The sequence below is a fragment of the Mytilus trossulus genome, unplaced genomic scaffold, assembly GCF_036588685.1.
Source record: "Mytilus trossulus isolate FHL-02 unplaced genomic scaffold, PNRI_Mtr1.1.1.hap1 h1tg000128l__unscaffolded, whole genome shotgun sequence".
NCBI lineage: Eukaryota > Metazoa > Mollusca > Bivalvia > Mytilida > Mytilidae > Mytilus > Mytilus trossulus.
Window position 1 is genome coordinate 3,408,498 of NW_026963301.1, and position 18,121 is coordinate 3,426,618.

An 18,121-nucleotide genomic window follows, 5' to 3' on the forward strand; every position below is an offset into this window, starting at 1 on the left:
TACCAAACTTGGACAGACACTTGTTTATGATCATAAGATAGTATCCAGAAGCAAATCTTATAAAATAATAAATCCATTTATTCCGTATTTTACCTTTAAATGGACTTAGTTTTTCTGCAGGGAAACATTACATTCACTCTGTGGTAAAAGTTTTTAAAATTTGAATAACTTTCTTAAACTATCCTGGGTTTGTACCTAACTTAAACAGAAGCTTATTTATGATCATAAGTTAGTAAATTTTGTATAAAGATAACTCCATTTTTTCTGTATTTTACTTTTAAATTGACTTAGATTTTCTTCTAGTTAACATTACATACAGTCTGTTGTTAAAGTTTTCAACACATTTATTAGATTCATTAATTGTCCTAGATTTTTACCAAACTTGGACAGAACCTTCTTACAATCATAGGATAGTATCAAGAGGAATATTTTTATTGATTGTTTTGCCTCATTTTTGTTGAACCTGCGATTTACAGCAAAAGTAGGCGAGACACTGGGTTCCGCGGAACCCTTACAAATTTTTCATACAACAAATGAAAAAACACAACACATTTAGTCTTTAAAAAAATAACGAAGCAAATATTTCATTAAACAATAATTATATTACAGTGAAACAACATTGTTATTCAATGCAAAACAAACAATTATATTAATGCATCTTCGTATTATCAATCAAACTACTTTTCAACTAAGAAATATGAATTGTAGGATTAAATGATATATAAAAAAAATAATCAAGACCGTAATCAATTTCATGAAAATTCACAAATTAAAACAAATGCTAGTAACATTGTTTAATGCAATTAATAGTTCATGGATTGTAGCCGTTACTGAGCATCTATACAATGAGATGAACCATTTACCTAGGTTGCAATGTCCATTGCAAACATATTTACGCCAATTACAATCCCGTTTTGTTCTCTTTCCAAGCTCGACAGGCTTTTACAATAATATATTTATGTACACAACATTGGCTTCCTGAAAATTATATAAACTTTAATATCGCCCTGTTTTAAATATCTGTTTCTAAAAACTATATTTTATAGAAAAGGAAAAAATGAAGTTCAACATTTTCAACGCGTTTTTTTTTGTAGTTCTTTTTCTCTCTTTCAATATTGTTCTGAACATCGTTTGCGATTTCGTTATATGTTCACAATGCATTACGACATTATAGTGACAATTGATAAAGACAGTATACATTGTGACTTTACCTAAAAATTTCATTCTTTGAAGTATATAATTACTTGTAAGAGTATTTGAATTCAGATATAGTTTTTAAGATTTTAATTTCACTGAATAGTGAATTCCTTACTTTTAGATCACTAAAAAAACCTTGAAGTATAAATCTATTTTTTTTTTACTAATTTTTTTGTTTTTTTCCTGAAGTAAGCAGACAGGACAAAGCTGACAAAGAATGAATGGATGTAATCGTCTTACAAATCCCTAGTCATTAAATAAAAGTTTTGACCAATTTTTTGATAGATAGACACTTTTTAAAATACACAAAATTACCAGCAACGCCAGATGAATTAACGAGTACATTTTTCACAATAAATTTATAAGACTGTCACTCTTTATATAAGGATTTGATTTAAGCAAAAACTTAGGACGATAAAAAAAAATGAAACAAAATTCATTACCAGCAATACAAGATACAATGATTGAGAGGGTCCTTTGTTCAATTTTGATATAGAACAAGGTGAGCGGCACATCTCTTTAGAACCTCTAGCTTTTCGTAGGAGTAGTTCCGATTGGAATTACATTGAAATGTGCATGATTTTCTTTTATTTTGTAAAATAACATAACTAATATCGTTTTACTTGTGTCTGCGCGTTGTTTGTGTGTAAAAACAAAATGGCGACTCAGATCCCTTTTCAGTATACGGATATCGATAGTACACTGAACATTGCTAGAAAACAAAATATTTATGCCAACATTGACAAATAGACAAATAATAGAATACAAGACCAAACAAAAAAAACCCTAAAGATTAAGCCAAACGAACCGTACCAAACCTGGGGTGATCTCAGGTGCCTCGGAAGGGTAAGCAGATTCTAATCCACATAGACAGGAAATACGAAAAAGATTTGAAAAACATTAAGAAACAGATTGTAGTCTACTTTTAGAGTCCCTTTGATAAAAACGTATTAACACATGTACAAAAAAATGTAGAGGTACTTACGTTTCGGAAACACAAATTTAAGCACAAGACAAAAAAATCTACAATCAACATTTCATGGAAGTTTTTAACGACCTTGATTGGCTATACATACAAATATCTGCATGGGGAGTGTATAATTGTACACGGTGAGTATACAAAAAAACACAATAAAACAACAACACGGTAATTATTTCGAGAAGGTCTATAATTGGTCATTAAAAAATAGATTTTGAGCGAGAAATACATTCAGTTGATTAATTGTTTTGTTTCCAGAAAAAACAATACAAATACAGCATTTTAAATACCATACATTTTTTTTCTTAAACATGTGTTACAACGATCTTAGCGGAAAAACTCATTTATAACAAATAAATGTACATAATTTGAGTTGATTAAAACATTATACAGATAAGCTGCCATCTATCCAGTCATCGATAACGCTAGTTGATTGTATAATTACGGGGAAAGAAGTGCCGTTTGCAAAAGTGCCTGCCATCAGAAGCTACGGGTACATGGAGTCAATTACCTACGATTGTATAACTGGTTATGAAATTCAATCTGGCAACGTTGTACGTTTTTGTGATGCTGACGGAACATGGAGTGGAGAAACACCGGTTTGTGGTATGTTTTTGCTTTCAATACAAATAATTTAAGTTTACCTTCAATTTAAGTCAACACTTGATTGTTATGTTGAGTTTATTCAAATTTAATTTCTTAATTATCTGACTCTTAGTACGAAATATCATTGGACGAAGGAGAAAAGATACACCAATGTCAAATAACCTATAAATGTCTTCGTTGTAAGTAAGGACTAACAGTGTTGTAAATATTGTACATGTTTGACGCGTTAGAACTTTTATGTGCTCATAACGATGCATGACACTGACTCAAAATTAATGGAGAAAAATATGCACACAGGGAGTAATTTAGCCAATGCATACATTGCAGAAAATGTAAAAATAATCGTCAATGAGACAAATAACAGAACGAACATGGATGCATGACGCTATAGATCACCGTTAAACCTTGTCCAATAAGCCAAACACACATTGTATAGTAAGCTTAAAAATGGGCTCCATCATTCAAAATTGTAAACATTATATATATATATATGCATACACTTAAAAACATACATACAATGATATCTAACGGACAATTGTGAAAAAATGCAATTTGGAGCGATTAAAATGTACAAGTACATTCAAACTAACAGTAACAAAAAATATTGTTGCATACATTTTTTTCTTCATAATAGTTAATACACAGCTCACATACTTTTATTTATTCAGATATCGTGACCGATGAATGTGCCACCGAACCTTGTGTAAATGGTCAATGCTTTGACGGTGTTGCCAGTTACACTTGTTCTTGTGATACAGGATATGAAGGGACGAACTGTGATCAAAGTAAGAAAAAATCAAACATTTATGATTAATCAGAAATGACAAGTTTTCGCCCTTAACATACCTAATTGATTTTATGATAATTTAAATTTTAATTCCTGATGACGTCGCATATAATGAACACAGGTTTGTAAAAAATCTTTGAAAACGAATGATAAAAATCATCAGAGAAACATATTCTGAGACTTTAACCCGTCTCTTATGATATTTCTCCACTCTCGATAGTTAAATTTTAAAAAGCTCGGCAAGCCTTGGGCTTAAAATAATAAAATCTAACTGTCTCGAGTGGAGAAATATCGTAATACACTTGTTGCAGTGTAGGAATCTATATATCTTAGGTTTCAATTGCCATTGGAAACAGATTAACGCCAAATACCAATCCCGTTCTGTTCTCTCTCCAGGCTTTTATTAAGTCGTATTTATGTACACAACATTATCTTTCTGTAAACTTTTATGAACTTTAATACCGTCCGATTTTGAATATATGTTTCGTTAAATCTATATATGTTTAATGAAAAGATACAAAGAAGGCGTTTGTGAATTTTTGTTTCTCTCTTTAAATATCCTCTTTAAAATCGTTCAGTTTCTGTTATGTTTACAGTGTATAATGACACCAAATAGACAGTTAAGAAATGTGCAATTTGGAGCAAGTTAAAAGCACTACTAACTGTCAAACAGATAATAAAGAAACTGGTTGCATTAGAAAAAGACGTTTGTTCATAATAGTTCATACACAACTCACGTACTTTTGATTTATTCAGATGTCGACGACTGTGACCCGAATCCTTGTTTAAATGATGGGGAATGCTCTGACCAATTGAACAGTTACACTTGTAAGTGTGCTGCAGGATATCAAGGACAAAAATGCGATATAGGTAAGATACCTTTTACAGTTTTGATAGAAACGATTCGACAATCATTTGCCTAATGTTGACTGTTAAAAATCTTGATCAAAGATCCATTTCTTCTTTTAAAGACTTATAATTGCACAAAATGATATATTGATTTCATTCAAAACAAAAAAGAAAACATAACAAAAATACTGAACTCATAAAGAACAATAATACTGAACTCATAAAGAACAATAATACTTAAGTGTCCATGTCTCTTAATGAAATCATTTTAAATGCTGTTATCTATGTATCTAAAACAGTCAATATCATGACTAAATTTGCAAATTAAACCAAATGATAGTTACATTGTTACATTCAAATGGTAGTTTATGAATTTATTTTATTGTTTAATGTCGGCAAGGATCATGATATTTTTTAAGACATTTTTGATAAGTTAAATATATTAAAAGGGTATGTTTTTTTTATTTTTTACTATTCTTTATTTCTATACTTCTATTTTAATCTTAATTATAAGACCGGCAAAATAGCAGTTAAGAGCCATGAAATAGCTACTGCCTTTATTTAATTTGATTTGTGATATTAATTTTACGATATTTGAGATCTAGAGTTTCTTAAAAATCACCGTAGACACATCGGAATTGTCCTAGTCAATATCACTGCTCGCAGCCAAAACAAGCAATCGCAGAAAAGCTACATGTATGGTACCGTGTGAATGACATTCTAAGTATACAAAAGCATACAATAATACAATTAGCTATGAAAACTAAGATCAACTGGCTGTGGTATCAATGTTTAATGTTTATGTAGCTTTTGAAATGTAAAATTAATACGTTTTAATTCTATTGTATATTTGAAAAAAATACTTATATGGTCCAAATACTCATATGGTCCGGCCCGTTGATAACCAAACGAGTTTAATACTCATATGGTCCGACCATACTCATATGGTCCGACCATACTCATATGGTTCGACCATACGCGTACGGTCTGACCATATGCGTATGGTCGGACCATATGAGTATACGCATATGGTCATGACCATACGCGTATGGTCCAAATACTCATATGGTCCTGAACATTCATATATGGAGTTTTTTTTCTTTCAGGACCATAGGTCGTTCTTTTTCAGAATAAACCCGGATGATACCAAGTTTCAATGAAATATGCTACAAGGCATAAAATAATGGCCTGTGTCAATTGTCTGTATTTTAATTTTAGAAACATATATAAGCCAACACCAATTTGATAAATAGTTCTCGGACAATAGCTCTAAAAAAATGGGGCGAGCAAGCGAAATTTTTTTGTTTTAAAAAATTCTTGAAAATGAGTTTTTGATAGGCGAGAGGTATGTAACAGGAGCGAGCAAAACCTTTTAATTTTAGAGGTTAACATACTCGGTTTTTCAAACAGAATAAGAAGGAAAAGCACTGATGTTTTGATGCATAAGGCTTGTTTCCCATTTGAATACATTATTCTGACTCTAAGCCAACAACTGCAGACTCGTTCACCTTGCAGCAGCAAATATTTAAAAAAAAAAACTCCTAAATTAATTGCAATACAAATAACCTTCACAATCTAAAGAGCATGCAAAACACTTGACAATTATTTAATTGATACTTTCAGTTTGAAACATTTTGGTGAATAGCCTTTTTTGACAATTTTAAGGTTTAATTGAATTCCATCAAGGGCTGTTCCAAAAATAAATGTATTGGGGGAGGAGGAAAGGAAGGCACTTTTTATTTCACCCCACCATGCATACATTTCTAATTAGATACTGTAAACCGCAAAATGCTCGCGCCGTCTTTATTTCGCGATTTATTTACACGATACTAATTCGCGCCGTTTTGAATTTGCGATTTCCCAGTGCCCTAGATAAATATTTTTATAAATGATTTATAAAGTAAACAAAGTAAATCAAATGATAAAATCAATCAGAAATCTTTTGTTTTCGGTTCATTAATGTTAAAATAGATAAAAAGTTTGGCATGTTTCAATTCTCGTAAAAACACATTACACAATGATAAAAAAGTAAACCTTAATAGGAATAAATTAAAAGAAAATGCTGTCAGGATTATTACTAATTATTCGATCTTTAGATCTGACAAATCTTTGTTGTAGATACAACGAGGTGATACCTTTATTACTGATTGACAGGTGTCATTACCATAATTTTAATGAGTGTTGTTTACATAACAATATCCGTTATGTTCGCTTATGTGAAATAACTGATTTGAGTTAAAGACATGACTTTTAACATTGCTTTTCATTAAGAGATACATTTATAAATTGAATTATATATTTGTCGTCTTTGAAATCAGTATTTTACAGTAGTCCTGTCAATATTCTATTCATACACATAGATATAAGAAGATGTGGTATGAGTGCCAATGAGGCAACTTTCGATCCAAGTCACAATTTGTAAAAGTAAATGTAATTAAAACAGTTTTTCCTTTATATTTTCGCGGTCGTTTTATTGTCGCGTTTCTCTTCTTACCACGAAAATAGCGAAAATAGAACTACCGCGAAATTTTCCCTGTTTACAGTATTTCATTTAAATGTTCAAGTAATCTTTCTTAAATACCTACCATCCATCAAATTTTAATACAGGTACCTTCCTTCCCTCACACAATTCTGGAAGGGGCTCAAAACAAAACATGTGATTTTCTCATGGTTGACGAGTTTTTGATTGTCTATAATTGCTCACATCTACTTCATTTGAATTTTGGTGGGTATTTGTCTTGGCAATTAACCACATCTCCTTATTGTTATATAAATAGCTGTGCTTGGAAAGTAAAAGACAAACAGAGAATATGTGTTCTCATTAAAACTAGCTACTACTGTGAATTGCAAGATGCACTCTAGGAATGATTTTTGTTTTAATATTGGAGAGATTTTATTTTGATAGTAGGATTTTGTCATATTTCACAGTAAATTGCAGTCTTTTATGGATGTGGTCTATATACCACAAAGCATTTAAAAGTTTAATCTGCACAATTGTCCCTGATTCTAAAGTATCTGAAAAGACCACCCACACTCTATAGTATGAGCCAGGTCAATAAGGACACACAGCAGTTTCTCTGGGCCTATCTTTTTCTTCTTGCCCTGTTCACACGGTTTTGGTTTATTTAGGAGATTCTATTGTTTTTTCATAAACACTGCAAACACATTTTTAGGGGGACATGTTGATAATTCATTTGAATTATTGTGGGTAATTTTTGTTTGTATCGAAGGGCTTTCTATCTATTTCACAATTCACAAATTTACAGTTTAACTCTCCCAACACAGAAATATCCATGTCAGTGCCAACATTGATAGGTGTAGTCCGAAATAACTCTGACGTCCAATGGCTGTTTTTCCAGACACGCCCAAGGCCCTAGCTTGTCTGGCAAAACAGCCGTTTGATGTCAGAATAATCTCATACTATATTAGGTGATGCCGACGCGACGGCTGTTGTCGAATTTGTATGTGTTTAATATCATCAAACGATATATTGACATACTTTTCCCGTTTGGATTCATAAAAGATATATTCGAATGTAAATGATAACCGGATAGCCGTTTGTTAAATGATTGCCTGTCCTCGGCATTGAGCCGAAACCACAACAAAATGATGGCTTGACAGTTTGGTTTTTATATTTCCTTTTACTTTTTAATGATTGATCACACGTGCGTTTGAACGCAGATCTGATTATATGCAAAAAGAAAGCGTCAATGAGAAAAAAAAAATGAAGGCAAGACTAATTTCGGAGCGGTATGCAGACAACAAAATACGGAAGCGGTACATTTGGGGTAGTTTTGTTTTTGAAAACTTGATTTCTCAAAAACAGGAGCGGGAAAATCCAAATAACTATAAATCAAATTGTGTGGCCTAACTTGTAGTTTTGTTAATTTAAAACTACAATACAGAGACATAATTATATATTTTATGTGAAATGATTTGTAATGTAGAGTTTCATCAAATATAAGCCAGATTTGTGTTTAAGATTTTGAAAATCTTATTGATTCACACTGAATAGGTTAATTGATTGTCCGTTGATTAACGTTCAGTGGCAAATATTTAACGCATGTTCAGAACGAAACACACTAAATAGGAAATCATACTGTGACCTACATGTATTTATATTCGTCTTCATGCCACTTCATAACTTTTTTTTAAATTTGTGTATACCTTTTACTCTATCAAAGGATCAACTAGCAAAAGTATAACATTCACGTAACTCACAAAAAGTCCGGTTGGAGAGGTTATATAAATATTTCCTGATTATCTTTTAAAAATATGTATTGCTATTTAAAGACAATCTTTCTGAATATCTCAATCGATTCAATTAAATTGTTGAAAAAGTTACCACTTTTCCGCGGTAGAAATGTCATTACATACGAAAAGAATGAAAAAAGCCCTCCCCTTTCCATAAACTAAGTTAGTTCTATAAAATACTTTCAACATGTCTTGTATTTGACATAAAACCGTTATCGATTGGTATCAATGCATGTGTGGCTTTCCTCTTGCAGTTACAGTAATATATTTTATTGTGTATGGATAACAATTTCAAAGGTTTATATCTAGATTAATTAGTGATTAATTAGTGCTTTGTACATTGTCAAATGTGATAAAGTTTATAATCAAATTGAGAAAAGAAATGGGGAATGTCTCAAAACAACAACAACCCGACCATATAGCATTATAAATTGTTGATGTAAGTGATCTTGATTGACATAAGGTACAGGATCTTCCTCAAAGGCGATGCTAATATTTCGTAGAAAATGTAAACAAAAGCTTTTTATTTGCATATAATGGCCTGCAAGAAAATCGTTCATCAAAAATCCGTTTTGTCTTTTTTAAAAAGACTTAATAGTAAGAAAATAAAATATATTGATTTAATAAAAAAAAAATGAACAACAATACTTAAGTATTCAGAGGTTTTTTTAACAAATCTTTTTGATTGCTTTTATCAAATTATCGATGTACCAAAAACATTCAAGACCATGACTAAATTGGGAGCAAATGCTAGGTACATTGTTACATGTCATTTAAAGGTTATGAAGTGCGGACGTTATTAAGTTGTGACGGACATAAGTAGAAGAGTCTTCGTCCCAACAAATACTGTTAGTTAATAAGAATGTGCTTTTAGTGTTTAAGTCACAGAACAAATTAATTTTGAATAATTACGTTTTTTGCAATCGCGATTTAAAGTAATAGGTATTTCAAATTGACTTCCCACAGAAGAATCCATGTTTTGACAAATACAGAAATTTTCTGAAGGGCCATGTGAAATTTTGTAATCGCTTTGCGTCCGTCGTCGTCATAGTCGTCTGTAAAATCTTCTCCTTTCAAGCTATTGGAAGAAATACAGTTAAAAATATATATGTTCGATGACACTGTCTGTTAACTAAGATGGTAAATATTGTTAAAAACGAGCACAAGGATTACATGAAGATGTGTCTTAAGATACCAAAGGGACAGTCAAACTCATAAATCTAAAACAAACTGACAACGCCATGGCTAAAAATGAAAAAGACAAACAGAAAAACAATAGTACACATGACACAACATAGAAAACTAGAGAATAAACAACACGAACCCCACCAAAAACTAGGGGTGATCTCAGGTGCTCCGGAAGGGTAAGCAGATCCTGCTCCACATGCGGCACCCGTCGTGTTGCTTAATATGTGATTACAAATCCGGTAAATAGTCTAATTCGGTAGGTCAAATTCATGAAAGGGAAGGGGATTGTAGTTACGACGTGAGGAACATATCCGATATCATTTGTGAAATGGTTATTCCATAACGGTCAACCAACTCGTGATGGCGTCCATAAAATTTACGAAGGGATGATTTCAACTTCACCATTTGGAACTCTTGATTTAATAGCTTCCTTGTGAGCAGTAACCCTCTATCAAGAAAATCATGATAGGAAATGCAAGCACGGGAATATCGTTTAACATTATATATGTTTGAAAATCTGACAAGTTAGAAATGTTCAGAATGTTGAGACCAATTGTTCTCGTACGTCACAACTGTCAGACGGCTTTTAGATCTCATAGGATGCAAAACCCTTAAATGACAAAGCTCACCAGAGCCAGAAATCTCTATTTGAGCTTTTGCTATCACTTTGTTTCCGTTCTCGGCCGTCGTCTATCGTTGTCTGTCGTCGTCGTAAGCTATTTCAAGAATCTTCTCCTCTGAAACTACTGGGTAAAATATATTCAAACTCTAATGAATGTTCCTAGAGTATCTAGTTTATGAATTGTTACGATACACTTCTAACGATCCTTTAGTTTTACCTATGAATAGTATCGATCGGAAATAAATGTATAGTATTGTTTTATTTTGTATACTAACATGAATAATACAATTTTACTTGTATTTGCACGTTGTGTGTATGTGTGTGTGTGTTAAACCATCAATCCATATCATTAAGATAAAATTTAAGTTATCAGACGGAACCATATACCGAATAACACGTTTTGTGTGGAAAACACTAAGACTCTGTAAGCGGATTAAAAAAATGTTGATCAATGATTTTCTAATCCTTTTTCGTATTTCCTGTTTATTTGTCAGTTTAAAAAAAAACGACGTGTTTCCAATAACGTTGCTTTCGTCGGGAAATTTGACTATTCATCATTATAATTTATTCACAGAAGGGCATTCAATTCAAATTGGCGACCTAAATACCCTGGATATCAATAATAAACTGCACATTGCTAGAAAACAACAAAATAGTGATGCCAACGTTTTTAAAAAGCGATAATAATGTAATACAAAAGAGGGAGAACAGATAATGGAGTGACATTCAAACCCATAGATTGAAAATAAACTTACAACGGCATATCTGAAAAAGAAAAAGACAAAAAGACAAATAAAAGAACACAATACACAACAAAAAACACTAAAGATTAAGCAACACACGTATGAACCCCGCCAAAACCTCGGGATGATCTCAAGCGCTCCAAAAAATATGAAAAAAAATAAAAACATTTATAAACAAAATTGTAGTCTTGTTACTGGGTAAAATTATAAAAACATATTTAGAAATACTAAAGACAAAAACAAATGCAAGATTTTATGTATACAAGCTGTTAACATTTATTACAAAAAAACGATTCATGGTGTTTCCTAGCAAGGGTGTTTTATATGCAGTGTGATGCACCATTATCATAACAATTGAACAGATGTCTTGGCTAGATATCTTTCTTTAAGGATATATATTCTATGAATTGAGATGCACCATCTAATAATATCTTAGGTTGCAATGGCTTGTGGAAACATATAAACGCCAGTTACAATCCCGTTTTGTTTTTTTCTCTAAATTGAACAGGCTTTATTAAAAATTTAAAATTAAATTTATGTACATATTATTGTCTACCTGTGAACTTATGTGAACTTTGATACATTATTATTTTGAATACATATTACTTAAATCTAAATGTTTATTGAAAAGATAAAAATAACGCGTTTAAGTTTCCTTTTCTCCCTTTCCATATTGTTCATTGAACATTGTTTGCGGTTTCGTTATATGTTCAAAATGTATAATGACACCAAACAGACAGTTGATAAATTTGCAAGTTGGGGCTTATTGAAAGCACTACTTACTGTCGAACAGTTAGTAAAAAAACTGGTTGCATTAGAAAAAAAGATTGTTCATAAGAGTTCATAAACAGCTCACATACTTTTCATTTATTCAGACACCGACGACTGTGCCCCGACTCCTTGTTTAAATGGTGGTGAATGCTTAGACGGTGTAAACTCTTTCACTTGTTCTTGTGCTGCAGGATATGAAGGGGATTCCTGTAGTCAAAGTAAGATATCTTTAACAGTTTTGATTGAACAGATCCGACAATCATTTGCCTATTATTGGCTGTAAATCAAAATATTGAATAAAGATCAATTTTGTATTTTGAAGACTTATGATAGTATCAAAATAGCAGTATAGTGATTTTATGCAAAATAAACAATAATACGAAAGTGTCCATTTTTCTTAACGAAACCATTCTTATTGCTGTTATTGAGTAATCAATATATTAAAATAGTGCCAATGAAAACAAATGCTAGTTACATTAAATTTGTTAAATGCAATTCATAGGTTAATAACTGCGGACGTTACTGACTTTGCACATAGATTAGGTAAAGGATCTTCCTGAAAGGCAATGATCTTATTTAATAGAAAAATGTACAAAAAATAATATAAAAAGCTATATAGCTTTTGAGTCAGAGTGAAAGAAGTAAAATAACAAAAATACGTATCTCCGATGAAAATTCAAAACGGAAAGTCCATAACTAAATTTCAAAATCAAATACTTGTATTGTTGATAGTTTTATTGTTTTATTTATAACAAGGTAAAAATGTTTTACATGAAATTGCACTGTCAAAAGCAATCCATGATTTGAAAGTACCAATTATTTATAGCGAAGAGCATACATTTGCATGATTTTATTTAGATAAGTTGTTCACCTTAATAATTAACAATGAAGCTTTTGATTCAAAGGGTACACAGAAAAATAACAAAAAATCGTAACTCCGAAGAAAATTCAAAATGGAATCTTTATAATAAAAAGCTCGAATTTGGGATAGATATTTTGCTCTTCATATAACACTGTTAAAAGTTAAAGATAAATGGACTATTCCACAATTATTCTTATGACATTTTGTTTTTTTGTTAAATTCTAAAACGGTATTGTACATACTACTACAGTATCAAAAGCTTTTTAGGCATTTTTCTCTCTTTCAATAATGTTCTGAACATTGTTTAACGGTTTCGATATATGTTCACAATGTACAATGACTCCAAAACGAAACAGTTGATAAGTATGCGATTAGGACCAGATTAAAAGCTGAACATTTTGTCAAACTACTGATTGCTTTAAAAATAAGATTGTTCATAATGGTTTGTACGCAGCTGGCATACTTTTGATTTATCCAGATATCGACGACTGTGTCAAAGAGCCTTGTTTAAATGGTGGTGAATGCATTGACGATGTTGACGATTACACTTGTAATTGTGCTGCAGGATATGAAGGAGAAACCTGTGACAGAAGTAAGATACCTTTTACAGTTTTGATTGAAGAGATCTAACAAACATTTGCTTATATTGGGCTGTAAAAAAAAATCACAAATCCATTTTGTCTTTAAAAGACATATAATAGTGCAAAAAATAGTATATTGATTGCATGTAAAAAAAAAACAATAATACTCAAGTGTCCATTTTTCTTATCTAAACCATTCTAATTGCTGTTATTGAGTTAATTAATATATTAAAAACGTCCGATGCCATGACTAAATTTGCCAATGAAAGGAAATGCTAATGACATTGTTAAATGCAATTGGTAGTTTATGAATTCAGGACTTTACTGAGCTTGAACATACATTAGGTAAATGACCTTCTTCAAAGGAAATGCTGTTATTTAACAGAAAAATGTATTAAAAAAACCATGAAGCTGTTAAGTCAGAGGTGAAAAGGAACAAAATTAAATACTTGTATTATTGATAGTTAAACTTCTATTTTCAAAACGAGTTAAAAATGTTCTACTTACTATAACACTGTCAACAGTGTTCCATGTTTGAACGCACTAAGTATTTAAAACAAATGCCACAAATTTGCATGATTTTAGTTACACAAGTTGATCACCTTAATTACAAGTTTCACTTGTGTTAATGCTCTGGGATATGGAAGGATAAACTGTGATCAAAGTATGAAATGTAAAACAGTTTTGATCGAACAGAAAAGACCATGTTAGGTACATTGTAAAATGTAATCTACAGTGTATAATACAATTGGTAGGAAATTGGGAATGTATCAAAGCAACAACAACCCGACCACAGAGCAGACAACTTTGGTTTATAAATTGTTGACGTTAGTGATCTTGATCGTACATTAGGTACAGGATCATCATCAAAGGCGATGTCATTTAAAGTTTATAAACTGCGAACGTTATTAAGTTATGAAGGACAAACGTAGAAGGATCTTCGCGATCGTCTAAACCAATACTGTGATTTAAGAAGAAAAAAAAATGTTCTTATAGTGTATAAGTCACAGAACAAATTAATTTTGAATAATTGTTATATCACGCGAAAGACCAATCGACTGCCTTCGCTTTTACTCGTGGTCACATTCTTTATTATATGTTTTTAAGTTATTACTTTAAAAAAAAAAAATAACCGAGATATAGCGTTTTGCGCATGAATTGAAGTTATACATGACGAACTGCAACTCATTCAGATTTAGTTAAATGTGTGATTAATTTATTGCAGTGGTGGTTAAGTGTCAAGACCCAGAAAATGGGCAGTTTACAGAAGAACAAACGTCATCTGGCTATAGCTTTCCGGATACGGTAACATACTCTTGTATATTTGGATATGAAGTACAGTCTGGTGATCTCGAACGTTCATGCCAAGCTGATGGAACATGGAGTGGAAATGCTCCAGTGTGTAGTGAGTAGCATGTAGAGACTTTGATTAGACAATTATTTTATCATTTTATTGATCTTCATTCAATAAAGGCATCGATGAACAGAAAACACAAATCTATAAATATAGACAGTTTGTTTCTCGGAATTTCTCGCTGCATTGAAGACCCATTGGTGGCCTTCGGCTGTTGTCTGCTCTATGGTCGGATTTTGTGTCCTTGACACCTCCCCCATTTTTATTCTCAATTTTAGCTTGTTTAACGTTAATGAGAACATTTGAAAACCTGATACATAGCATTTTTGTGAACACCATTGGTATCCATTCTTTTTTGTTATCAACTTGCATAATTCAACATGCGTTTTTTTCACAAAGGTTGACGAAATAACTATAATAACATACTGTGGATTCATTTATTTTCGTGGGTACAATTTTCGTGGATTGCGGAAACTTGCATATTCGTGAATATTTAAATTCGTTGTTTGAGAAAAGTTTGCAAACATTTCTATTGAAATTTTGTATTTCGTTGAACATCTAAATTCGTGGTTCCCCTGTTCCAACGAAATCCACGAAAAATGGTATCCAACGAATATGAATGAATCCACAGTACTAGAGTACATCAAACGACACCTACAAGCAAAGTTTAAACATGTAACAGTACTTAAAAGTAAGTAACACTTTGGGGAAAATATTTCGTGGATGATCGCCTTGAATTAAATATGATGTGTCATTTTGAGGTCATTTGGTTCAGATTAATACTGGAGTTGTTATCATGTTGATATTAATGGAAATGTACCCTTTCCAGCATTTGCCATCAAATATCAGCAAACTTATATTATGAAAAAAAAATGTAACCGAAACAAGATGAACATGTTTGCTTCTACAAATCCTTATAATTGTCCTGATTCAAAAATCAATGCTCACTGTGTAATGTTTATTCGAGTTTATAAAAAAATATAATTGATGTGAAGCGGAAGTTAACGAATTAACATTTGTGGAATTAGCGATTTCCAATTATTTTACATAAAAAATCTGACAACGTAATCTACATAAAAAAAAACCATTACAACATTTATCAAAAAACATCAGAAAAGTATTTCTTCTTGAAATCAATACTAATCCTTAAGTTAAGACGCATTGTATTTTGTAATATGCATTTCTTACATTTCCTATGACGAAAATGTTTAGTATTTTGCGAACACTTACAGTCAGATAAAACTGTTGATCCATTCATTAACATCTTTGCAATCGTGTACCTTTATCAAATCCGGTGATGGAAATCTGTATGTCTCTCTTTCATTTTTCTTTGCCGTTTTTACTTTCATGAACGTATACAATTAGGGTATATAACCACAAATCCAGCCCGGCCGGAAAGAACATACACGAAAGAAGTACATATTTTTAACAAAATATCTCCTACGCATACATGGCACAGCATTATCTTTATCAATAGTGGATATATTTGGGTAGTTTTTGTGTCAAATGAAAGCTTGGGGACTTGGGATAACTGTAGAACCCTTTTTGAAAGATATATTTGAAAAATAAAAAAGTTAATGAAATTATGATATAAGGGCACATCTAGTCCTATTCTTGTACTATCAAACTTACTGGAATTAGTACGCTTAATATGCAATTAAAGATATGTTGATATGTTCAGCACAAGTCAGGATAAGCTACAGTTTTGGCATTACAGAACTGCTACTTTTTTCTAACTTAAGATAAATTAGCTAGTAATGCTTGAAATTGCATAATTTAACAAAGAAAGCAATAGGGCTATTACGTCTTGGTTTTATACCTTAAGATTGTTTTTCATTTATTCACAGAAATGACCGTAGACTATTTTTGTGAGGCTCTTTTGGAAACATTGGAAAGCAAAGGAAAATCCAAGGAGAGATCGGCCGAAAGTCCTGATGAAAGCTCTGAGATTGATACCCGGGGAAAAGGTAAAGACAATGGCAAATGGAAAGGAAATTGGAGGAAAGGAAGAAGATGTGGTTACTATAAAGCACTCGAAGCTTTGATAGCAGAAACATGCCTACTGTCATAAGGCTCAGCTCCTGTCGAACCCAATTTTGTGTATAACTTACTTACTTGTAACTATTCAAAAGCTTTACGATTGAAAAAAGAATTACGACAACACCCTAATGTATTACTCTTCATTGGTTTACATTGATGTACATTAAAAAATATATACCTGTAGATTATGATACTTTTTACATTGTCTAAATTTCTCACGAAGTGTACTAACTGAATTGTAGTGGTTATAAAAACATGTTTATCTATCAATAAATTAATATCATGTTGAACGGGTTGACTATTGTTTTTGTTTTAAATTTCAGGTATAACTTATGGTTTTCTTAGATAAATATTTACCAACACCGAAAACAAACAACAATATCACAGTTTGCATCTTCCTTAACAAATAGGCATTTTTTTTTTATATAAATAAGGCCGTTAGTTTTCTCGTTTGAATTGTTTTATAATGTCATTATGAAGTCTTTTATAGCTGACTATGCGGTATGGGCTTTGTTTATTATTGAAGGCCGTACGGTGACCTATAGTTATAATTTCTGTGTCGTTTGGTCTCTTGTGAAGAGTTGTCCCAATGGCAATCATACCACATCTTCTTTTTATATTTGAATTAAATATATTTTCAAACAGGTAAAAACGATTACAACAGGGTAGTCATAGACAAACACTTTTCCATCGACCTAAATAAAAAAGTCTTTCAACCAGATTGCACTTTGGGAGTTTTGATGATATCTATTATATCGTCATCCTTTGATAGGGTTAAATTGCATTAGAACTATTCATTTTCCCTGCCGGTTAATTTTCCTATTTATTTTCCTTGCATAAACAAAGAATGCAATTATTTTCCACGGCGAGTCCGTATGATTTGTAATAAAGCTCTGTTCCGGTCTTTTAAGCCAGTAAATAGATCAGAATTTTACATAATGAAAAAAGTAAATTCCTTCCTTTTCGGTTTACCAACGGATGATTAAGGTCAGTTAACATTAAATATGTTGTATTTCATAAGAAAATATCATTTAAAATTCCACTGTATTTTCAAAACCAGTCTGTTCCTATTGTGTCATACAGTTGCATGAAAACCATTGCACATAGACAATTTAACAAATTTAGATAATTTTCAATTTCAATCATTATCTGAAATTAAATATATTAAAAGTTTTGATTTTCAAGACTTCACCACATTTCAACAAAAGAAATACTCCACGTTCTTCTCACACAAATATGGTAGCATACGCTTTACCATTAATACGAATTCGTAGTTTTGTGTAAATAG

General features: G+C 31.6%; 1 protein-coding gene and 1 long non-coding RNA gene across 2 annotated transcripts in view; both read left to right on the forward strand.

Annotated features, from left to right (window-relative positions):
• The window catches only part of LOC134700299 (protein crumbs homolog 1-like), a 32,987-nt gene extending 19,499 nt beyond the window's left edge, over positions 1-13,488 (forward strand). Inside the window, exons 6-9 of the mRNA XM_063561654.1 lie at positions 2,570-2,782; positions 3,451-3,567; positions 4,326-4,439; positions 13,337-13,488. Coding sequence (XP_063417724.1) covers positions 2,570-2,782; positions 3,451-3,567; positions 4,326-4,439; positions 13,337-13,488 — 596 coding nt within the window. The remainder of the gene's footprint in view (positions 1-2,569; positions 2,783-3,450; positions 3,568-4,325; positions 4,440-13,336) is intronic.
• Positions 13,489-14,668: 1,180 nt separating this feature from the next.
• Positions 14,669-17,131, forward strand: LOC134700196 (uncharacterized). The gene is made up of 2 exons (XR_010103804.1): positions 14,669-14,844; positions 16,641-17,131. It is a non-coding gene; the product is annotated as an uncharacterized LOC134700196 (long non-coding RNA).
• Positions 17,132-18,121: the final 990 nt, after the last annotated feature.